This window comes from Schistocerca cancellata, chromosome 4, assembly GCF_023864275.1.
Source record: "Schistocerca cancellata isolate TAMUIC-IGC-003103 chromosome 4, iqSchCanc2.1, whole genome shotgun sequence".
NCBI classification, from domain to species: Eukaryota; Metazoa; Arthropoda; class Insecta; order Orthoptera; family Acrididae; genus Schistocerca; species Schistocerca cancellata.
Window position 1 is genome coordinate 653,794,721 of NC_064629.1, and position 25,395 is coordinate 653,820,115.

Here is a 25,395-nt window from a genome sequence, read left to right on the forward strand (position 1 = left end):
GCCACTAACATGTAAATAATCAGAAACTTTCTGAAAACTAATATTTATTGGCAATGAGGGTTGGGCTATATGAGGTCTGTTCAAAAAATTCTGGAACTTTGTCCACAAAATTTTTCCACGCTAACCTTTTACATATTGTGCATGGTCTCATTCAAAACACTCTCCTCCACAAATGATACATTACTCCCAATGCCATTTTCACTTCCGGAAGCAGTCTTGGTATGCCTCTTGCTGGATCGTGCAAAGCGCCATCTACGAATTTTCTTTTATCTTGTCTATTGCTGCAAAGCTTTATCCTTTCAATGGGGTTTTTAACTTTGGAAACAGAAAAAAGTCTGCAGTGGCTAGGTATGGAGAGTACAGAGGACTAGACAACACAGTGATTTCGTTTTCTGTGCAACAGTCACACACCAACAGGGATTAATGTGCAGGTAACACATGTGTGTGCAGGGATGTCAACCGCATTTCGCTCCAGCACACAACTGGAACGAAATTACGAATGTTGCGGAATTTGCTGAACAGACTTCATACAAATATAAAATTTCATTCTGGCATACAAACTACCACAGGTCATGCTTTGAAAGCAAATACTAGTTTCAAGTATCTAATGACCATTAGCAGAACAAAGCAAACAAAATTTTAAATAGCGTTATGTATTGTTGTTGTTGTTGTGGCCTTCAATCTAAAGACTGGCTTGATACATCTCTCCACACTAGTCTATCCTGTTCAAGCCTCTTCACCACCGAATAATTACTGAAGCCTACACCTGTCTGAACCTGCTTACCGTATTCATCTCTAGGTCTCCATCTACAATTTTTACCCCTTCACACTTCTCTCCATTAAGAAACAGACTATTCCTTGATGCCTCAGGATGTGATCTATTAACTGGTCAATTCTTTTAATCAAGTTGTGCAAAAAATTCTTTTTTCCACATTTTGATTCAGTACTTCCTCATTAATTATTTTGGCTGTTACATCTAATCTTCAGACTCTCCTATAGCACCAAGCATTGTGCAATAAGTTAAATTTACTGTTACATTATTCAAACCTGATGTACATTTATTTTGTTCAAAAATATAGTATAATTCATTAACATCACTGGGATTTCAGAATACAGCAGTATGACAACTGCAACAGGAACAGCAGAAAGTCTTATATCTACCAATACAGCCAACAATTATAAAGATCTTTTGTATCTCCACATTATCATAAGACTATGCACAACACCACAAGACATAAGTATAACTTGTAGTTTCCTATATATCTTACACTACAACATCTAGCATACAAAGAAGGAAAATTAATTACATAAAAAATTTAAGAATATGTAGTAAAGCACATAACTGTGTCTTCAGTAAATGTATCTCATATTTTAAACTTGATTTTCAGATATTAGAAAAAACTGGAAAGTCCAAAACCTTTCTACAACATGAAAGATTTAATAAATAAACATGGGGCTTTCAAGGTGATTGAATGACCAAATTCTAAAATAGTAGGAGATGCAGATGAATCATCAGAATCACCAGTAGTCAAAACCACTTCACAAATTACAGATCCCTTGGTACTTATTGCTAGTTTATAATTCAATAAAGAAGAGTTTCCTAAAGTTCAGATATTTCAAAGGTGATATCACCGATCAACAGTGGTAACTACTAGGTCCTCTAGACCAAGGGCTTCAGTCTCATTTTCTCACAGATTACAGTAATAGATACAAGAAGACAGATGCCCAGAAGTTGGTCTTCGGTGATTTTGTCATACATTTCACATGTCTGTGACTGTGCTACAATATCTTCGGTCTTCTTTATGAAGAGAATTTTTACTTGTATTTTCTACCTGGATATGTTGCAATGTTTCTCCACCTCACTTTCATTCAAGTTCCAAGATGGGCCATGTCCATGTGATGCTTATGCCTTATGCAATTAGAACAAAGATAAGATGCTCAGGCCCTCAATGCAACAATTGTGAGAAAGGATCTTGAACATAGTGCTGATACTTATTATGACACCATGAGTTGCATTCAGCGAGATAAATCTGCCATTTTGATGCCACTAACAATCACATTATAGGCAGGAAACAAGCTTGAAATGTACAAGGATTGGACGAAAATCAGCCATGTCCTCACCAAAGAGAACATGACAGCATGTGCCTTAAATAGCTAAGGGAAATCACAGAACACTAAATCTGGATGTCTGTATGGGGATTTTAGACTGAATGTGAGTACAATATAGTAATCAATGCCCCAAAGTACTTAGATCATATATAAATGGCAATAACTTTGAACAGCTGTAAAGTGTATTTAAAATTTCAAGAGATTCTCCATTGCTAATTCATACCACTTTGTTGTCTGTTTTTTAGTTGTCGTCCATATTCAGAAACACTCAAAGTAATAATGAATAACTCAGTATCTCAGCCTCAGTATGATTAAAAAAAGGTATTCTCATTTTCATTAAAGATATTAAAGACAAGTAATGAGGTGCACAAGTTGTGGGCATATCTTGAGACAAGATTCAGAATATTAATGGAATATGTTCTGAGGCATTACTTACAGTGAGGCATTACTTACAACATTATAAGTGACCACAATCTAAAACTCGCATTAGCACTGATACACAGAAAATAACTAAACTGTTACATCCTGCTTACTTTCTGAGAGCAATAAAGCAATGATGTTATTTGTGTTACTGTATAAAGATAACTGTCTTGTCTCACTATACACCAATAATATTGCAAGTAAAATTCCAAGTAACTTACAGTATCTAGCTTTTGCAGTTACAGTGTCTGAAGGCTCACTGGGTTCACTCTGACCAGCAGAATTTGTTGCTACAACACGGAATTCATACTCCTGACCTTCTGTCAAGTCTGGCACAGTTGCCTACAAAGTAACAACACGTTATATTGTAACAAACAAAACATATCAATATTTGTAACAGGAAAAGAAAACCTTTAGATAAGTATGTGTGTATTTTTCTATACATTTAACTGCAGGATGAACTTACACTAGTTTTATTTGCTGGAACATGCACAGCATTCACCCAATATGGACTTCCTTTTTCTTTTTTCTGAATAATGTAGCCTGTGATGGGTGCTCCACCATCAGATTTTGGAGCTGTCCATTCCAAATCAACATGGTCCTTGTCCCAGTCCATGACTAGAGGCTTACCAGGTGCATCAGGTTCATCTGGAACATAGTGAGGAGTCAGAATTAGTTATTACAGCCCCTAAAACTTCATGGATTACAGTATATTTTATTGAACTGGGATTTGAGCTTCTTAAAAATGTTGCTATTTTTTAAGGAAATTTCTAAATTCTCCGTTGTAAAAGAAATAAAAACAGAAATAGTAGCTACAATTCTTCAAATGATATGCACCATTAAAGAATATTTATGTTATGTTTAAGACTGATGCGAACTCAATTAACACTTCATCAGAGTGATACCATTTGACATTTACTTACAAGGGAACCTCCCCATTGCACCCCCCTCAGATTTAGTTATAAGTTGGCACAGTGGATAGGCCTTGAAAAATTGAACACAGACCAATCGAGAAAACAGGAAGAAGTTGTGTGGAACTATGAAAAAAATAAGCAAAATATACAAACTGAGTAGTCCATGTGCAATATAGGCAACACCAAGGAGAGTGTGAGCTTAGGAGCACCGTGGTCCCGTGGTTAGCGTGAGCATCTGTGAATTGAGAAGTTCTTGGTTCAAGTTATGATCTGTCCGTTCGTTCATTGACATCTCTATTCACTGTAATAAGTTTAGTGTCTGTGTTTTGTGACTGCACCGCAAAACCGTGCGATTAGTAGACAAAAGGAGGTGCCTCTCCAATGGGAACTGAAAACATTTGATCGCAAGGTCATAGGTCAACCAATTCCTCCACAGGAAAATGCATCTGATATATTGTATATGACACTGGTGACGGTATGTGCGTCACATGACAGAAGTACATTATCGACCCACCTAACTTGTACACTTGGCGAATTGGTAAAAAGATTCTTCTCCCTTGCCCTATTTCGGTTTTCTTGTGGATGTGATCAAAAAGGTGATGAAAACATAAGAGTTTGTCACATAAACTGCAACAAATGAATACAACAGTTTCACAGTCGCACAGTTTTCCCTGTGCTCTGTCAAAACAAATGTTTTTAACGTTTTCACATTTTTCTGTGTGTACACCGTCAAATCCTGCATATGTCCAAGCAAATCTGAACATGTCCTGGAATTTTGGAGAGCGAAGTTGATTATGTGTGAGTGCCTGAACTTTGATAATTGTCTGAAAATAGAAAATTAAGCTTTTCATTCAAGGGCAGACTTGAACCAAAGAGCTCTCGATCGGCAGCTGCTCACGCTAACCATGGGACCAAGGTGCTCCTCACCTCATATTAGCCTTGATGTTGCATATCTTGTGCATGGACTACTCAGTTTGTATATTTTGCTTATTTTTTTCATAGTTCCACACAACTTCTTCCTGTTTTCTCGATTGATCTGTGTTCAGTTTTTCAAGGCCTATCCACTGTGCCAACTTATAACTAAATCTGAGGGGGGTGCGATGGGGAGGTTCCCTTGTTAGATATAAATTATACACTGAATAACATTTCATTATTTGAATTTTGGCACAAGATACCACTTCTGCATGATAACAGAACAAATCCTTGAAAAATGCTTCCTTGAAGTGGGAAAACTGGACAACCTGCAGTGTCACAGTGCTGAACGAATCTTTAGAAGCAATTAAAAACCATTCACAACATTTCAGGATATAGCAGAGACAGCAGGCATGTAGAATATTGAATGTTCTCAGTTGAAACTGCTAAATATAATAACTGATTTTTGTATAAATATGACAATAATAAGGAAATGAATTCCAACAAACACAAACTGGATTATCAGTTATTCAAAATATGCTAGACTTGTTAAAATACGTCATTCTGTTTAAAACTTTCTTTTGGTGATGCTCAATTTGTAAAGTACACTACATAAATAAACTTTAATGTTCTGGAAGTTATGAAATTATTTTCAAGTAACAAATTGATATTTCATAATAAAAAGTTTTCTATGGTGAGCATTAAAGAGCTTTTAATTACTTGTATTAGCACTTTATGTAAATAAACAATACTACCTTTACTATTGGAAAGCAAAATTATGACAAAATATTTCACATGATAATAATTTTCTTTTCCATTAAAAACATGAAAAAAGACACAAATTAGTTGCATGTTTCCAGTCTGAGTTGGCACTAAACGGAGAAATATCACTAACTAAATAGTCACCATTCAAATTTAACTAAGCCAGATTCCCTGCCTATATTATTTTCATGCAAAAAGGATCATGAATGTACCCAATACATACTAAAACACTAATATTTCGTGATAGAGGAAGAAATAGTGTTTGCTGAAATGCAGTACCACTAAGAAGATCAAAGATGTCATTCAGCTACTAATAGCACAGAGAATCACTTCTTAAAGACCAAAAGTCAGACTAACCAAATGAAACAAAGCTTTACTGATGAAGTGCAACATAATCACATTGAAGTATACAGTAAGCCAATGTTTAAAATTTTTAGAATTCCAAGAAATCTTTGACTGTAAAATGATTTCCTTAATTTCATGACTAATTTTGATCTATATGCACATCCGCAGATATGTCTGCCTTCCTAAACTAGCAAAAAAATCTGTAACCAAAGTAGGAACTATTTTGTTTGTGTAATTGTCTAGGAAGATTATATAATTCAAAACTGGTTTTGAACTGTACAAATTTCAAACAATTTTTGTTCTCAGAAATAAATTCTGAAGTTGGAGAAATGACAGAGGATTAGAAGCATCAAATTAATGGAATTCCTGCAGTGAACTGTATAAAATAAAAGAGATTGTGAGTAAATAAAATATAAGGAAGAAATTAATTCACAATGGAAATGAAATCATAGTGTAATGTTTTCTCTAATTATATAGATACTATTTGATACTAATGAACTGTAAAATAAGTTTTGAAATGTTCTACTTTGAAATTTTTATTGGCCATATAGTTAGTAGGGATTGTTTAACTACATTTTTTATTCTAAAGAATTAGAGCCTACATTTTTATGAAAAGACTTACCAAACTGATTCTTCGCAATTACACCCTTCACTGTCTCAAGAGCATCTGACTCTCCAATGCTGTTTACTGCTTTCACTCGGAAGAGATATTCCTTACGATGAACGAGACGAGTTACTTCATGAGTCAGTGATGTAGACATCCCTGCATCTGACCACGTTCCTCTAGACACGTCCATTTTTTCAATAACATAATGGAGAATAGGGCTGCCACCATCATCCAGTGGAACTTTCCATGATAGACGTGCACTTTCTTTTGTCACATCACTCACAATGAGGGGACCTTCAGGTGGCGATGGGCGATCTAAGAAAATATTTTGAAAACAATACCATTAACAACTATAGAACCAGTAAATTCTGAAACATTATTTCAGTCTTAAACATGTTTCGACAAGTATAAGGATTTTAAAAAAATTTTTGGCAGTTTTGGGATTTTTAGTAAAATTACACTGTATCATATGTTTGTTTGGAGGGCTCTTTACTTTATGATTTGTGATATAAATAGTACCTCATCCATTTATGCCAGAAACATCTATAAAAAACTGATCATAAAGCAACTTTTCATATCTAGAACATTTCAGAGTGAGAAATGAGGTGAGATTTGTAACACATTCCTGGAATTAGTCTTTCTTATTGAGAATTATAGTAAGTAATGCTTGTGTGTTAAAGTATAAATAATACAATGAAAATTAAATTTAATGCTGATTATTCAGAAAATGCTGGGGATGGACCAAGATGAAAGTTCTGTATTTCAACTGAGAAGTTACCACGATTTCACATGCTTTAATTTGAGAACGAAGTTGTATCAGATTTCTAACAGTCTTAAATGTGCCAGTATATTGTTCCCCATATTTTGCATGGCTTACACATATGGGAACATCCTCCTCATACCATTTACATTATAAAGAATTAAAAGCAAATTGTCCATATAAAATGTAATTCTGGTCCTTGCTGTCCATTTTTCTTACTAGCCTCAGTGTACTTACAGTTGTAAATCTGTCCATTCAAGTACTTATTATGTAATTCTGCAGGCTTTCTAGCAGTAGTGGACACCAGAAGATCCTGAGGAAGATCCCAGCAGAGGGGGTCGAAACATCGATCATTTTAGTAGAAATATGATGCAGCCTAATAACCCAGAAAATTTTAACTACAGTAAGTCCCAATTCTCTATTTCAGCAACACTACAGAACTTGTTGCCATGGAAGAAACTCACCAGAATGACAACAAAACTAAGACAAAGCCTGGCATAGCAAGGAACATGCTAGTAAGGACCAGAAATTCACACACGGTAAATAATCTCTGAATGTTTACTCAGACAATGCCACTGAAATTTTCTAAAATAAAACTATAGAACTAGTTCTCATACAATTCATTTTACAACATCAAAGAGACCTATGAAATGAACAATAATGACAAGTTTTTTGAAGCTGCACTCACTGATTTGCCTATACTGTTGTTACATACCCATAACAAAGCCTACATCATGCATATGATCAATGGCAAATGAGACCCATTAACTCTCCATGAGTAAATTAATATCTTTTATTATACATAATGTTTTATATTACATAAACTTATATTTGTTTTTGACTAACCAAGTACTGTGACATTAGCTGATGCTGATGCCTGTCCATATTTGTTTTCCAAAGTGAGAGTGTAACGACCAGTATCAGCTCGCACAGAGAACAATATTTCAAACACAGTACTCTTAGTAGTTGTATGGATATCAGCTCGGACACCAGGTTCCACTTTCTTGCCATTGACAGTCCATGTAGCTGTAGGCTTTGGTGAAGCTTCTATTGGGATTGTGTAATTTATTCTCTGACCAGCACGTACAATGAGATCCTGTAGAAGTGTTTTGTCAAACACAGGACTCTCTGCAATAGATACAAAAGCAGCTTAGTTTTTATTAATTACAGCACCAGAATAATATTAACAGAGCATCAACCAAAATAAAATGTAATGTGAATAACATACAAACAAATCTCAACAAAAGTATTTTTTTTTTCATTTAATTATTTGATGGAGTAACTTGAAGAAAGGAATGTAGAATTTAACAAACCATCAACATCTTTGTCATATGTGAAGGAATGAGTAGTAACTCAACTGCTTAATGATAAACTTCAAAAACAGATTAAAGATATTTTTTCTATGCCACTAGTTACTCAAATACCTTTGTAAAATTAACTACAGATGTTTCTAATGTTTCACACTGTATCATACTTACGGAATCTTGGCTTGGCAACAACAGAAGCTGATGGTTCACTAGGTTCACCTGGACCTCCTTTGTTTACAGCAATGACGCGGAATTCATATTCTTCGCCTTCAGTTAAGTTTGGTGCTGTTCCCTTTGTCTGGTTACCTGGAACTTCTGCAGCTTTCTCCCATGGCCTTCAAGAAATATCTTTTATTTTAACACTGTACTTTCAAAAATGTGTTATAGAGGTATTATATATTTTGTTGTAGGCATTGGGTGACATGTTGATACATACAGAAGCAATGTTTGTATATTTTTGTTTGGCCAATGATTTAGTCAATAATCAATTTCTACATTTTTCATTTATAAGAACAACCTTCAGAAATCACCTCTAGCCAAAACAGTTAGCTGCACGTGAATGCTGGAGAAAGCAGCTGCGTGGGAGACTTTCTAGTTGTTGACAATAAGCAGTGAATACATGCTGGGAAATGTATGCCACATCCACTCGATAACATATCCCAGGTAGCTCTGGGTGTGAAGGCCAGAGACATTACTTTCTCTAACATTCAGGTCATCCTTTGCTCGATTTACTATTAAACCTTTAGGGCAGTTTCATTAAAACTGTTTAATGTGATCAGTTTATATATGAATTACATAGTTTTATGATCTTCATCATTCATTTGTGAGTTGTTATAAAGTAGTGGTATCACCATAAATATTAGTTTCCACGAAAGATGGCACATAATGTTCCAGTCCCTTCCAGCATTATCTATGCATTGTTTGATGTTCTGTATACACTGAAAAGTCATCCTATATATTACACCATGATTCTTCTTGACATCAAAATTGTTTTCATTCATTTCTCATAATAATTTATTTTATAATCATATTTTATGAAATAATTACAGAATACTATGTGTTCGCAAGACAAACACACATTTTTGATACGGCTGTGTTAATAAATCAGGAAAAACTAGCTATTTTAGTATTCCAGACATTTAGAATGCCAAAGACAGGGACATCCTACCACTATTATTGAATTAGACACTAGCATTGCACTTGGTATCTCGATCTTGGGAATCAGTATACATGACTTCAATCTGGCTCTAAAAATTAGCTGCATACGATTCTGACTGCACAGCAATACGTCATGGATATCATACTTCACAAAGCTCTTTTCTCATAAAACAGTATTGCAAAGCAGCCATGGGGCAGTAGAATGTTATTTTTCTTGCAATCTTTATCAGTGAATGCTGTAGGCTGAAAATAATTTTACATTCTACCTTAATGAGACTGCATATTTTCCCGTATTGGTAATTAAATTATTTGTTCAATGTATTTTATAATCACTTGCTCAGTCACATGAAGCTACACCAAAGGCAGTTTTAATTCCTTTACTGTAAGCCTCTGAGACAATTAAGAATTTTTGTTGTTACCTGTTCTATATATGACAGGCAGACTTTGCATGATACATATGCAGGAGGTAAATCAGATAAAATTATCCACAACTGGTTTTATAATTAATATTTTTCTTTCCAAATTGTACAATGTAATTAAGATCCTTAATAGGTGATTACACCCATTATTTTGTTGTTGTTGTGGTCTTCAGTCGAAAGACTGATTTGATGCAGCTCTCACTAACAGTCTATCCTGTGCAACTGTCTTCACCTTTGCATAGCTACTGGAACCTGTAGCCATCTGAACTTCCTTACTGTACTTAAGCCTTGGTGTCCCGCTGCCATGTTTACCCCTCCATTGCCAAACTGAGCATAAATTATTTACTTCTAATAACATTAACAACAATCAGACATGGTTTCCTTGCCATAGTTTTCAAGCAGTTTTACATACCAATTCAGATGACAGCTTAACTGCTTCGCTTAATCGTATAATACACAGACAGCATCAACATGTTAGAAATTATATCTATAGCTGCCTCATGATACCTAACAATGAATCTCTCTGGCCTGTAGAAAACATAATTATAATTACAATTAATTAGAATGCCATGAGAATACCATCATGTTATTACTGCAAGGAGGTATGGTTAGGCACTCTTAGTAAAGCAAGATAAGTATTTATACCAAGTATAAACCAATGTTAATGCATACGAAAAATGACTTTTACTGAATTCCCTGATTTCTCAGTTTAACATAACTTTTAGTAATATCAAAGTTGAAAAGTATACACACGTACCCAAATCTTGTGCGCTTCTCAATTATGTAGGAGGTTATAGGTGAACCACCATCCTTTTTAGGTGCAGTCCATTCAAGGTCAACATGATCCTTATCCCAATCTGGAAGAATTTTGATAGTTATACAGATACATAGTTTAACAGAGAAATACAATGTGTTCTAAATTATGATACTGCATAGCTCCAATCATTACAAACTATTCATTACTATTATTGTTGTCGTTAGTCAGACTGAACTGAATATATTCCTTAAAATCAGTTCCATTACAATACCCAACACCTGTTACAATTTAAAACTTTCTTTTTCTTCATCTGTTATTAACAATAATCATTTAGCATGAAACAAAATTTTCATAGAAGCTCAATCTATAGGAGTAATTATACATTCAATAAACAAATGTTATTGCATTGAAATAAATTCATTCTGAAAATAAGAGCACAGAAAAGAATATTGTATTTCATATAAGGAATGCTCACTGAAGGTGTAAGTCCAGAATTAAATGACTTGGGCCAATTCAGATTATACAAGGATTAATTTTTAATGGACAGGCCATTTACCATGCACTAATATTTATGGCAGTTTTCCTTTATCAGGTGTGTATAATCCTGTGTGCTTCATCAGTTATCAAGGCTGAAGTTTCAAAGTTAGAGGTGGCCTAAGAGTGGATCATATGATTTGGACATGAGATTTGAAGCAACAGAAATATTCTAAGTATTATCACCAAATTACAGCGAGTTACTAATGTTAAAGTGAAATTACAGTAGATAGTATCCATGTTCACAAATTTCATTTGAATTTCTTTGTAGTCATTATTTCCAAATGATAAATTAACAGGAATTTCTTTTCAAATGTTTTAATTTATTTTTCTGTAGCATTAACTAAAATAAATGATCATAATTGAAATTATCACTTTGGCATTAAAATAAGTTCATTTATTAACTCCCACATGTACATATAATCACAAACACTGCCACTGTCATGTTTTGTGAGTCTTAAACAACTACCATACTTTCTCACACAGAATTATTGGCTCTTTACTACACAAATGTGCAACATACATAAAAAGCTGTTTGGTACATGAGACACTGGGAAACCATTGCACCCTACTGAAACAAATATTTATACTTCTTGTCAGAGATTCATTCTGAGGGAACCCATCCACAGAAAAACAATTCTCGGGTACTAAAGACAATAAAATGAGGAAAGGAAATGGCAGAGTATACGGAGAAAGACTTCTCTGTGTGTGTGTGTGTGTGTGTGTGTGTGTGTGTGTGTGTGTGTGTGTGTGTGTGTGTGCGTGTGTGTGGATGCAAGTGTACGTGTGCGTGGACATGCACACACACTCTAAGGGAATGCACAAGACATTTATGTGGTTTTCATTTTAAAAAATCCCTATTTACTCACCAACTAGTTCTGGTGTTCCAGGTTTGTCAGGCTTGGAGAAAGGATCTTTTGCAGTTATAGTCTGAGTTCCAGTCAATGGTTGAGATTCTCCTTGCTTATTAACTGCACGAACCCGGAAATTATAGTCATGCCCTTCTATCAGATGATCAACCCTAAAAGTTTAAGATTTGAAAGTGGAAGAGATTAAGCTCTCATTCATAAAATGCCATCAGAAACAGGGAAGTGTAAGATACTTACATACACTAACTAATGAATACTTAAAATAACTGCAAATAATAATGATCTTTCAAAGAGTCAGCTATCAAATACTTAGTACATGTATGAAGCAGATGAACACACTCTCATCAGATCAAAGGAACTTTAAGCCATCTGATCATGCAAAAAAATATAAATACATGCCAGATGTAATAACATTTATTATGTGGATCATAACTTAGATTTCAATGGAGGCATGTGTTACAAATCTATGGTTTTTAAATACATAGATTAGATTTATATTTGTCAGTGAGACGCAGAAAGATTTTAGATATTATAATTCAGACATATGCTTTGTTTATGAATTTCCAGCATGCTGGAATAATTGCAGGTCAGCAACTTCTGTTAATCAGTACAATGAAAATCCAGCCAAAGTTGCAAATTTCACTTTTTTTTATTTACTCGATGAATAGTTTTGGGTCAAGATCGACTTGGTGTGATGATTTGCAAATGGATCCCGACATGAACTAGTCATTGAATAAATAAAAAAAGTGAAATTTGTGACTTTGACTGGTTTTTTGTTGATATGCTTTGTTGTTAATTGGAGATGTAGGCACTAGTTCTCATTAGTAACACAGTAGCTGCCTCATTCTGCAAAATGCATTACATTTATAAACATTAATTTAAAGAGAAACTAACAACATACAAGTAACTACTGATTATATTACTATACCCTGCACCAATTCAACACTGAAGTTACAAATCGCTGTATCTTAGAGAGCACTGAAAATAAAGGATACACTCACACAATGGCTCACAAACATTTTTTTCCCCAGGAACAGGCTGTAGACCATAAATCTATATTTTATTTATTCATTTATTAGTGTGTATGCATTAAATACTGTTACAGCTCATAGTAGTAGTTCATGGATCAATGTCCAGATTATCAAAAAATTCAGCCTTTTTTTCCCATGAGAAACTCCACTGGAATGGTGACAAATCATCAAATTGGTCTTACGTGAATTAACTGATGGACAGGTTTTTTTCAGAATCAAAGTTGGTATTATGAGAAGGTTGCAAGCCAGTTATCTATCGTCACTTTACAGTTTTAACATGCCATGTACTCTCCAGTGTTGCTCTGCATTTCTTCCATTTTAATTAAGGGATTAACATTGTAAAGATTTTTTTTGCTGACACTAATGTCATGATGAGTAGGTAGGTGATACAGCTAGACAGCTTCCTTATTTCACAAATATGAGCACTTTCAATTACAGGAGCAGAAGTTCAGTTTGGGTGGTTGCAGGTAATTAGTACATGTAATTGTTGTGGTTATGACATCTAGTTTTATAGAGCTGGATGTCAACATATCTTGCATGGATGATGTTGGTCCCAAATTTAGAGCAATATTTCCCCACACAGTTCATCAACTCAGTGGAATGGCTTTCCAGTTCTAAATTGAGTATAAGCTCACAAAAAATTTTCAGTTTGAACATACCCAAAAACATTTGCTTTTGTATGTGGCATTAGTGCTACACATACACTTATCAGAGGAGACATTATGAGAAAACATGTGACAGCATTATTAAGTGCCAGTTGTGAGCCTCTCCTACCTTCTTTTTTCACATGAAATTAATTTATTTAAATCCACCTAATCTCAATTACATTTTTGTTTTGTTTTGAGCCAAGTGGTGAATAGTTTCAACACTACCGTTTGTCTCCAAACCAGATCTAATGAGGCTACTGGATCAATAAATATGACTGGTGTTTTCTGCTGTTTGAGCAGTTTCTGTATAGCTACAGCTATTGCTATCATTTATTTGTATGTTCATTTGTGGACAATGTTGTCTAATGTATGTTCAATGATTATATTTTTCATAAAATACAGATGTAGAAACAAGAACATATATCTATCGAACTACTTTATTTGCCAATGGGTTCACTGAGAAGAATAATTTTTATGTATGTCACTTGACCTACCATTTTCCACCCTTTTAAACTTGGGTGGTATGTTTTTAGTTTGTAAAATGCCTGTAAATAATGCAAATGGTCAACCATTTAGATAAATTTTCAATAAATTCTGTATGAATACTGTTAAAACTAAATGCTCTCCTTACTCTTATTCGTTTCTGAGCTGTTGCTACTTCCTTATGTTCCTAACAGGGCAAGTACTGTGCCTTAAGATTTAAAGGCTTCATTGAGTGCTCTCAATTCCTTTATTCTAATTATATGTGTTTGAATTGCAAGATTCTTAAGTGAAGGACAATGTTTATGAATGACAGTTTAGAGACTTTTCAGCAAGGACTAAGCATTCTACTTGAGCTATGGGCTGTATATCTATCGTCATAAACAGTCTAGATCATAAGTAACAAATACTATTTTCTTCAGACTACATAGCTCCTTTGTAGGTTTCAAAACAGAGTCTGGAAACAAAATTTCCAGAAAAGTAACAGAAAATACTCGGCCACTCAGTTTCATTCATAAGGCACAGGAGTCTGTTGGTACTAAGTGTTCAGGTTAACATCGCATTCCTTATTTTTAGTAAGCACATATTCAGTTTTGCTGTGGTGTTTAGTAAATAAAATGTAAGCACAACAAATATATGATCAGGTGTGTGACTGGATTGAAGACTTCCCAAGATATAGAACTTACTGTGTATACCTCAATGTGAAGACATCACCATAAGCAAACACAAACTCAGGTCCTCAGAGAAATATGATAGCACTGTTCCTACATCCAGTAAAAAGAAATAACTTAATGCATAAAATCAGTCTGTCTCTGAGATCCATTGCAAATTGTATTGTTGTGTGCAATCGAATGATACTTGGAAAGACTTGTAGCACAATACAAGAAAACTTGCAGAAATTCAACATTGCGTGAAATTAAAACTAGTAGTATAATACACATTAATAGATAAGAAGTGTTCTTGTTCGCATACAGCATCAGAGATAAATTATTAGAGCCTCTCACAACAACCAGATGAAACTGACAATCTGAAGAGAAATAATATAGTATGACCACACAGACTAAATACCAAAGACACAGTGGAAGAATTCTGAAATAAGTACCTCATATGTGAAGGAGGTCACTTAAAGTATCTTGTCTTATATACACCATCAATCCAAAAAGTTCTGAGAGTGCCATAACTATGTTTGCAGCTTGAACTAACAATTGTAAACAATAGGTGTACGATTGATCACTCAGCTGTGAGGAGGCAGTTTTAAATAGTGGATATGTGACTGTAGTTGTCAATGTTGTTGTGTCACAAAACACATTGGGGCAACATCTATAAATGAAGTGTCCAAGACATTCACCAGAATGTTTTGAAAAAGAGAACAATGTGGCAAACTTTGTTCTGCACACCTCGATTCCCAACCAAAAATGACAACACGTGAAAACATGCAGCAGCTTGGCTGAAATGCAAACACAGACAATTCATTTCCTACAAAATTATCACAGGTGACAAGACTTGGTGTTATAAATATGAACCTTCCACAAAACGACAAAGTCCATAAATTTATATATAGAGTCAAGACTTTATGATATGACTTACATTAAGTGTGATGAGCAAGTTGAGCATCTCAAAGTAGTATTTTTCTGACAGTTCCAATTAGTTTTATGAATATTCTGTGCATTCTACTCAAGTGGAGGTAGAACACCTGGAGCATTAAAAGCACCATATTAACTTTAGTCTAGTTTTTTATTAATCCAGTGTCAAAACGTTTTGGACAGGTGGGGTATTCCTGTGTTAGGGAATGTCACCAAATCCCTCTTCATCACAAAACTCCACTTGAAAGTTGCTGCAGTAACATGAGGGTCTTTTGTGAGGGAGAGGGAAGACTGAATTAATTCACTTATGACTGAAAGCACCTCTATATAATCAAAGAAAGAAATGAATCAGAGTTTTGTATGATAATGCACAGAAGTATTCATTACAAAATGCTATCATATTAATACCTAGTATACTTGTGAATATGAGGAGAGTTAAAGGAATGGTGCATACTTCTAGATCACTTCATCATGCGTCAATGTCATGGACTGAATTCCAGAACCTGCAGCAGTGTATTATTGATTATCATAAATTAATTAGATGAGGAAGTTGAACCAGTGGTTTGCTTCAAGATTTGAAGAAAACTGGTAGTCAACATGCATGTACAAAAGTTTACAGGTTGTTTCTTTCCATGCCACATTCAAATATGTTAACAAAACACAATGTCACAGTTGAATACACAATATATTAACAGATATGACATATTCTATTTTCTGAAGGTTTATATGTAACCATAATCTTATAACTATCTTATCATGGAACAAAAAGCAAATACTGTCACAATAAAAGTTATATTAAATACAATTACCTCATTGAAGTTCCATTACATTCACCTACAGGCACCCAACGCATATTTTCAGTATCAAGTTTTTCCACTGCATAATGTGTTATTTCAGAACCACCATCATCCTTTGGAGGTCTCCAAAACAATGAGCAAGATGATTTTGTTACATTGTCTGGTTTCAAGGGCCCTTCAGGTGGTGTTGGAACATCTGCAATTTTTTTTAAAAAATATTTTGTAACTCTATTGTTTAGAGCTTAATTTTGCACAATGAAGCAAAAAAGGGTAAAACTAACCAAGCACTGTAACATTAACTGTTGCAGTATCCACACCATTGATGTTCTTTGCAGTAATTGTGTATGTGCCACTATCTGCCCTTTTTGCATCAGTCACTCGAAGTTTTGTGTTGTAATCTTCATTGACAACTTTGATTCTATCAGTGTTAATCACTGCATCCCCTTTGAGAGACCACTGTTTGTTTGGTGGTGGTTCACCAATAACTGGCACATCAAATTCAAAGTTCTGTCCAGCCCGTACTTTAATATCCAGCAAAGCATTTCTGTCAATATGTGGAGCCACTGGAAAAGAAGAAAGCTTGGTAATATAAACTGTGTCTAAGAAAACAAATATGAATACATCCTTAAGAAAAATAACTGACTCTTGATATAATACTATAAATAACTTAAGCATAAATAAACATGTATACATGTGTTTATGTACGCACACACACACACACACACACACACACACACACACACACACACACACACACACAGATATATATATATATATATATATATATACACTCCTGGAAATGGAAAAAAGAACACATTGACACCGGTGTGTCAGACCCACCATACTTGCTCCGGACACTGCGAGAGGGCTGTACAAGCAATGATCACACGCACGGCACAGCGGACACACCAGGAACCGCGGTGTTGGCCGGCGAATGGCGCTAGCTGCGCAGCATTTGTGCACCGCCGCCGTCAGTGTCAGCCAGTTTGCCGTGGCATACGGAGCTCCATCGCAGTCTTTAACACTGGTAGCATGCCGCGACAGCGTGGACGTGAACCGTATGTGCAGTTGACGGACTTTGAGCGAGGGCGTATAGTGGGCATGCGGGAGGCCGGGTGGACGTACCGCCGAATTGCTCAACACGTGGGGCGTGAGGTCTCCACAGTACATCGATGTTGTCGCCAGTGGTCGGCGGAAGGTGCACGTGCCCGTCGACCTGGGACCGGACCGCAGCGACGCACGGATGCACGCCAAGACCGTAGGATCCTACGCAGTGCCGTAGGGGACCGCACCGCCACTTCCCAGCAAATTAGGGACACTGTTGCTCCTGGGGTATCGGCGAGGACCATTCGCAACCGTCTCCATGAAGCTGGGCTACGGTCCCACACACTGTTAGGCCGTCTTCCGCTCACGCCCCAACATCGTGCAGCCCGCCTCCAGTGGTGTCGCGACAGGCGTGAATGGAGGGACGAATGGAGACGTGTCGTCTTCAGCGATGAGAGTCGCTTCTGCCTTGGTGCCAATGATGGTCGTATGCGTGTTTGGCGCCGTGCAGGTGAGCGCCACAATCAGGACTGCATACGACCGAGGCACACAGGGCCAACACCCGGCATCATGGTGTGGGGAGCGATCTCCTACACTGGCCGTACACCACTGGTGATCGTCGAGGGGACACTGAATAGTGCACGGTACATCCAAACCGTCATCGAACCCATCGTTCTACCATTCCTAGACCAGCAAGGGAACTTGCTGTTCCAACAGGACAATGCACGTCCGCATGTATCCCGTGCCACCCAACGTGCTCTAGAAGGTGTAAGTCAACTACCCTGGCCAGCAAGATCTCCGGATCTGTCCCCCATTGAGCATGTTTGGGACTGGATGAAGCGTCGTCTCACGCGGTCTGCACGTCCAGCACGAACGCTGGTCCAACTGAGGCGCCAGGTGGAAATGGCATAGCAAGCCGTTCCACAGGACTACATCCAGCATCTCTACGATTGTCTCCATGGGAGAATAGCAGCCTGCATTGCTGCGAAAGGTGGATATACACTGTACTAGTGCCGACATTGTGCATGCTCTGTTGCCTGTGTCTATGTGCCTGTGGTTCTGTCAGTGTGATCATGTGATGTATCTGACCCCAGGAATGTGTCAATAAAGTTTCCCCTTTAAAAAAAGACAAAAGCTTTTTGTCATATAAAATATAATGTAAGCCATTCATGACCCTTCTGTAACTATTATTCAAAATCCAATTGGTTTCTATTTACACAATGAATAGATTTTGTATGGGTAATGCAATGTCTTCAGGCAAAAGTGACACTCTATAAATAGTGTCCTCATCTTTAAAACATTGCAATCAATGCACTATGATACATTGCAAAAATTTCGTGAATGGCATATGGCATTGAAATACTTAAATATAAAAAAAAAGAATTATCTAAAAACATTATTTTCATGTTGTATCAAATATTGATACCTGTAAACCTTGGGCAAAGAAAGACAAAAATAAAATTGTAGTAATATTGTTAATAACTGATCATACTAACTAGTGATGCTCTCAGTGAGATGACTCTGTTAACCTACAGACATAAGAGGCACACTAAAAACAGAAGTGGCAAAAGAGGGAAATATGATATGGTAGAAGCAAGTAACACAGAAGTGGATTAAGCTGTTACTTCTCTGGAGGTAACATTAAAACACATGGCATGGAAAAAACTGTCTATGCCAGTAATATAAAATTCTGTGCTTTAAAGCACTTTACTGTGGAATACTACTCTGTTTATGATAGTGGAGACTACATTTCTTGATAAAAATTACAACCAACAAACAAAGTTGATAATTTTGATAATAGTTCCACAACCAGGTAAGATGAGTGCAAGAAATTGATCCCTTATAGAAGTACATAAACTAAACAGTCACAAAGGAGTTTTAAAATGTGTAGTGTGTGGAATAATTGCAGGGTGTGCTGTGTGCCCTGATTTTATTAAAGTCTGCAACTATCCAGATTGTTTCCTCAATTTATTTAGTCTGAGTTATGCCTTATGTCTGGTCATCTTTCGTTATAATCACTTTAACCACTTCATTTTTCTGTTGCTGACTATCCCATCAGCACATCTAGCCATTCTTGTGATGTTGCTAGGATGGATTTTGTCTCCAAGTGCTTGAGATATAACAGTTCTGGTGCTACTAGGTTGAGTCATAAAGGAATCTTACAATCTCCTAAAAATTCTTCCTGAGAGTGAGCATGGCTCTGGTTTATTGAAACTGCACTTCATGCAAGTTTCGTGTCAGGTGGCATGCCACTCACACTTAGAATTCTGGAGATGCTTTGTTAACTGGATGTGTGAGTTCACGGATTTCCCCAACACTACAGCATTACATTCCATGGCAAGAACAGCAACTTGTATAGAATGATGCTAAGAGGTTTTGTAATGTTGATGCTAGGCTCCACAGTAGGTAGAGGTACTGTAGTTTCTGTACATGCTGGTGACAAGTTAACCAACAGTCCAATGTGGCAATGAGGTACCTAAAGTTCCACTTCATTGCACTGGGTTTCCATAAACGAGATGGTTTGCAGGTTGATTAAGATTGAAGTATTGTAGGTTATCAATAATGCCAGAGCCAGCACACTGAAAATTCCTGTGGGTGCTGTCAGCAGCACTTCGGACATCGCCGCCAATGGAGAACCTGCAGGTTGCCAACCAATGAAGACAGCCAAGACGATGTTATAAGCATAACAAAATAGAACACCTACCGCTGTCCTTTTCATGTTATTTATTATATGGCTACCAGTTTTGGTGATCCACTACACCATCTTCAGTCCATAACTAACACTGAGGGAGTTCAAGTTGTGTCACGATTCCATCAGTGGCTACCATCTATGAACCGGTTTCCATAGACTGTGACAATGATGTCTCCAACCACTTGGCCACTGATGGAATCATGTGTACGATTGGTGTTAACCCCTTCAGTGCCTGTTAAGGCCTGAAGATGGTGTATTGAAATCACCACATAATAAATAACATCAAAAGGATGGCTGTAGGTGTTCCATGTTATTATGCAAGTGAACAGCTGAAGTCCCTCAAATCTGCTGGTAACATGTGCCAACAATCAGAAGGATATTGCTTCTGTTGTGCACATTGTAATCTCCATTGGGTAAGTAGTGCTTTCTCTGCCCTAAAATTTAGTGGTTGTGGTGTGGATTGCAGCCCTTTCCCAACTGCTTTCCAGTTAGCATCCTGCAGGTCGATATGGAAATTTAGTTGTGGTATGTGATGCAAGTGGACTCTGAAAATCATTGGCATGTAATCAGAAGAGAGGGCATCAGGCATTATTGCATAGATGTGCTGTGGTAACCTTGTAATGATAGTAACATCAATTTCCTCAGGCACCTCTTTTTTGAATGGATGGTTGGGTCTAAAATTCAAGTGCTATGGTGTTGTGCCCCTTAGCAGCCCTGAGTAGGCAACTGCTACTTGTGTCTGCCATTTTGGAGTTCTAATCTCCATGTTTTGCACTGAAATCACTAACGATGAACTTCTTTCAATGGAGGCAATTTAATTAGAGAAGTCAACTGGTTCGAGTAGGACAACAGATGGATGATATATGCCAACATATGTAATTCACTTTTAGGATGTCCTCACAGTGACACTTAATGGTTCCACCTCTCTAGTGCAATGAGATGAATGTGGTGGTGTCACAAATGTGCTTTGCCATGTTGTGCAGTAAGTGGGTCAGTGCAATAACAGTTATAATTTACAGCTAGCATCTTGCTGCCTGATCTTAAGTATGCCTCACACACCAGGCACACATCAATAATGTCACTGTGGAGAAACTGCCTAAACTCTCCATATTCAATATGAACACTGTTTGCTTTTCACATGCAGATCATCAACCCATCCGGCTGCTATGCTGGGGTTCTGTATATAGCCTCCACGGCTGTCTATAATGCAGCTGTAACTTGTTGCTGCAGGAGGTCCAAATAAACTGTTTGATTGTATTTTACAGTGTGTTGTTTTGTCTCAGAGTTCCTCCAAAGTGGATCAGTGTGGGTATCAAATTGCTGACCAATGTGGCATCAGTCTTTTGGAACTAAAACTATGAGATTCTTGAGGTAATGCTTGTGATGTATATTTGTTGGCTGTCTCTACCACTCAAGGCATCATCTGAGACGCCAGTTGATTTTTTTTTTAATTTTTTTTTTCCTTGTCTGTGAAGAGCATATGTCATACTGCCTGTTGGTGGGTAGCTATTGGTAGGTCTTGTGTCAGATTAGACTGTGCAGGATGCAGACTCATCCATACATGTGACTCCTTGGTGTCTGGAGAAGCTTCTACACCATAGCTCATATCAGTTCCAGTTTTATTGCCTTCAGTGACTGAGTGCACTGATACTTGGAAATGTTCTTGAAGGAGTCACATTTTTTGTAACTGAAGTTGTGCACCTGGTGGTAGTTAGCACACTTGTGATGACTGTCAACACATTTCACAGAATGCATCAACATGGCACAATGATGCGACTGCTACTGGGAAATGTTCTTGAAGGGTTCACATTTTTTGTAACTAAATTCATGCACCTGGTGGCAGTTGGCACACTTGTGATGACTGGCAGTACATTTTACAGAATGCTTCACCCTGGTACAATGTTGTGCTAAGTGCCTGATAGCTTGCAACCTGAGCAGTTTGTTGCGTTCTGTTCAGCTTGGAATTTTTTGAGAGTCACTTGGCCAGTAAAAATATAAATCCCCAATATGATCTCCTTATGGTCTTCCAGTTTGTCTAGTGCAACCAAAAGCAACAGTAGTGGTAGCATGCCCATCCTTGTGCCACATTGTGTGTGGTGATACCAAGCCCTTCCAGTTTCTGTCATACATTGTTTGGTTCCATAAAAAATGAGAAGCTATTAAGGAACAATTTCAGCAGCTTTGTCAGTGCCAAAGTATGTGTGTAGCACAGTAGTTGTTTATGCATTAACATCTTTATGGCCATTCTATAGTTATTAGGCATACTCAGGTAAACTTAATACACTATTTTGCTCATTAGCAATTAACCAAAATTGTAACAGAGACTTCTGTACTAGTGCGGGTCTTAAGCTTCTTGTGCAGGTTCACATACTTGCATTCATATTTGTGCACAATTTGCTGTACCAGAGGTTTCATTTTGATCAAAGCCTCTTTCAATGGTATCCCAAAAACATCAACTATCAGGTAGCAGTTGCTTGTGGTGATAGGTGTGGCGCTGGAGAGCTGTGTTGGTCAGGCAGTGTGTTTTTTTTCTCCACATGTATGAAGTTTGCTACACCTTTACTCGTCTTCTGCTTCTACTTTTTCTTCTTCTTTCAAGCCACTGAGAAAAGTTGTCAGCATTTCTTCATATTTTCATGTGAAAATGTTTTTATCAGACAAATTTTTCAAATTTCACAAGAAGGTGGCAGGATGGGACATCAAAACTTTGCCAATAACATTGTAGCAAGTGTGTCATCTTTCCAAAAATTATTTTATCACAGGCTATTCTCATATCACTGTCTCTTAATTGTATGATGCTGCATCTTCCACGCTCTTCCCTTGTTCATGTATATCAAATCACAAGTAAATAATATTTCAGCATTGTAAATAAACATTCACATACTGATCCTGCAGAACATTTTACCATTGAAAATAAATATTCACAGATTGTACAGAACAGGTTACTTCATGACTAATTCATATGTTGGTAAACATGAACACACAAATTCCTATTGTAAGCATTTCACTTTACTAATATATGGGAAACAAAGAAGAGTTAATGGATGGAAATAAGAATAATAAGCAAATTGACAGACAGAAATAGCTAACTGATCAAATCAATTGCAGCCACTTTACGATACGTACTATAATATGCAGATGATAAAAATATGAGAACATTAGTTCTGAATTCTGACCTTTGATCTAAAAAAAAGTTCACTAATTTGTTGTATTTAATAACACACTTACAGTTCTTTGGTCGTGCTGTGTGTGGTTTTGTTGGTGCACTAGGTTCACTAGGCCCTGCTTTGTTAACTGCACGAATTCTAAATTCATATTGGTTGCCCTCAATAAGATCTGGAACCTTGCCTGTTGTAACATCACCTTCCACCTCAGCGCATTTCTCCCAGTTTGGACTATAACAGAAAAATATTGCATCATTATAGTTTTTGCAGCAGTGTCTTGGATGCCAAAAAAATTGTTGTTTTCTTGCAGTAACAATTTTTAGCAAATGAGGAAGTGTGTGAAACTGATAGAAAACTTTAAATAGTTTGCCTGGAATATTTAACAGAGCTGGCTGAGGCAAAATGGTAAAAATCTGACACTGTTCTCAGTTTTAGTGAACTATAATAAAGTACCTACAAAAAGATCACAATTAAATGTGGATCATAGTATTCCTTTACTACTGCTGGACAGACATGTATGATTTATTTCAGACTTTAATCAACTGGTTTTCAACAATACACAGTTTCACAATAATGTTATGCATGGAGCATTCTTATATATATATATATATATATATATATATATATATATATATATATAAAAGAATGCTCCATGCATAAGAGGGAAGGCCCTCTTTCCTGATGAGGCGACAGTTTGTTGCGAAAGCTTGAATTTTGTGTGTATGTTTGCGTTCGTTTGTGTGTCTGTCGACCTGCCAGCACTTTCATTTGGTAAGTCACATCGTCTCTCTCTCTCTCTCTCTCTCTCTCTCTCTCTCTCTATATATATATATATATATATATATATATATATATATATATATATATAGAGAGAGAGAGAGAGAGAGAGAGAGAGAGAGAGAGAGAGAGAGAGAGAGAGTGTGTGTGTGTGTGTGTGTGTGTGTGTGTGTGTGTGTGTGTGCAGTTAATTCGCTTCTCATATTATATAGATCACATGCATAGTAAGTTTTGGCGAGAATTTTTTCTGATGCTTAAATTTAGCAGTTTCTGTTCCTTAAGTGTTTGCTGATCATGAAGACAAAGGTCTCAGAATGTTAGCCTATGGTAACTTTCATATTTTTATTTATGAAAATCATAAGAAATAATATTTAAATCAGTTCTAAATTTAGACAGAAATTACTGGACTGTAGTCCAGTGTTCTGTGCTAAGCCCCACATGTTTTCATGGTATCTAATAGAGAGGCATAAGTGAAAATAGTGCTTGTGATGATAATCTGTAAAGATTGGTAACTCCTTGATTCCCAAATAACATCCAAAATTATGTTTTAATGTCCATATGAAGTCCTGTCAGGTGATTTACATTAGCTGTACATACAAAACTAACATTGTTAACACACCATAAAAAAATGTAATCTCAATCTTTAGAAATCCATGTAGCAATCTCAGTTGGGTGCATGCATAATTTCATGTTTTGTATAGCAACTTCATAAAAAATTCAGTTGTTTCAATGTACTGTATTTGACACACTAATCCAGTTTACATACATGCAATTTTATTAGCTGACGACAGTTAAAGTTATAGAAAGCACTTTACCTATATTTGTCCTTCTTTTCAATTATGTAGCCAGTAATGGGTGACCCTCCATCTTTTTCTGGCTTTGACCATTTCAGCTCAACAAAATCTTTATCATAATCTGTAATTTCTGGAGTTCCTGGCTGACTTGGTTCATCTGTAAAACACAAACACAAAAATTTTTAGGTGCCATGAAACCTAATCATCAAATTTACTCACAAATTAGTGGTAAAGCACGATTTTAGCTGTGTGTATGAAATATAATAATTACTGACCTCTTCATATTCAAAAATGGTGCTACACTGAATGAAAAATTCACAGACCTACATTATAAAACACTGCACACTCATCCTGTGAATGGATTGTATGAACATTCATAAAAAATTCAAATTATTGCAAATGTTGAACCCAAAACTTTGCAGTGCAGTAATTTATCTCTGCAATAGTCCTGTACTTTGAAAACTGAACTATGACTGCAGCATCTTTGAATTCTACGCATAATTTTTACTTTCA

General features: G+C 36.4%; 1 protein-coding gene across 33 annotated transcripts in view; it reads right to left on the reverse strand.

The window, feature by feature from the left end:
* LOC126183349 (twitchin) overlaps positions 1-25,395 on the reverse strand; it is a 521,808-nt gene that overhangs the window by 102,762 nt on the left and 393,651 nt on the right. For all 33 annotated transcript variants that reach the window (XM_049925263.1, XM_049925234.1, XM_049925262.1 and 30 more), the window contains 11 exons: positions 24,904-25,039; positions 23,376-23,542; positions 16,693-16,974; positions 16,424-16,607; positions 11,874-12,025; positions 10,471-10,570; positions 8,308-8,471; positions 7,676-7,957; positions 6,085-6,384; positions 2,996-3,177; positions 2,751-2,871 (listed from right to left, as the gene is read on the reverse strand). In XM_049925263.1, coding sequence (XP_049781220.1) covers positions 2,751-2,871; positions 2,996-3,177; positions 6,085-6,384; positions 7,676-7,957; positions 8,308-8,471; positions 10,471-10,570; positions 11,874-12,025; positions 16,424-16,607; positions 16,693-16,974; positions 23,376-23,542; positions 24,904-25,039 — 2,070 coding nt within the window. The remainder of the gene's footprint in view (positions 1-2,750; positions 2,872-2,995; positions 3,178-6,084; positions 6,385-7,675; positions 7,958-8,307; positions 8,472-10,470; positions 10,571-11,873; positions 12,026-16,423; positions 16,608-16,692; positions 16,975-23,375; positions 23,543-24,903; positions 25,040-25,395) is intronic.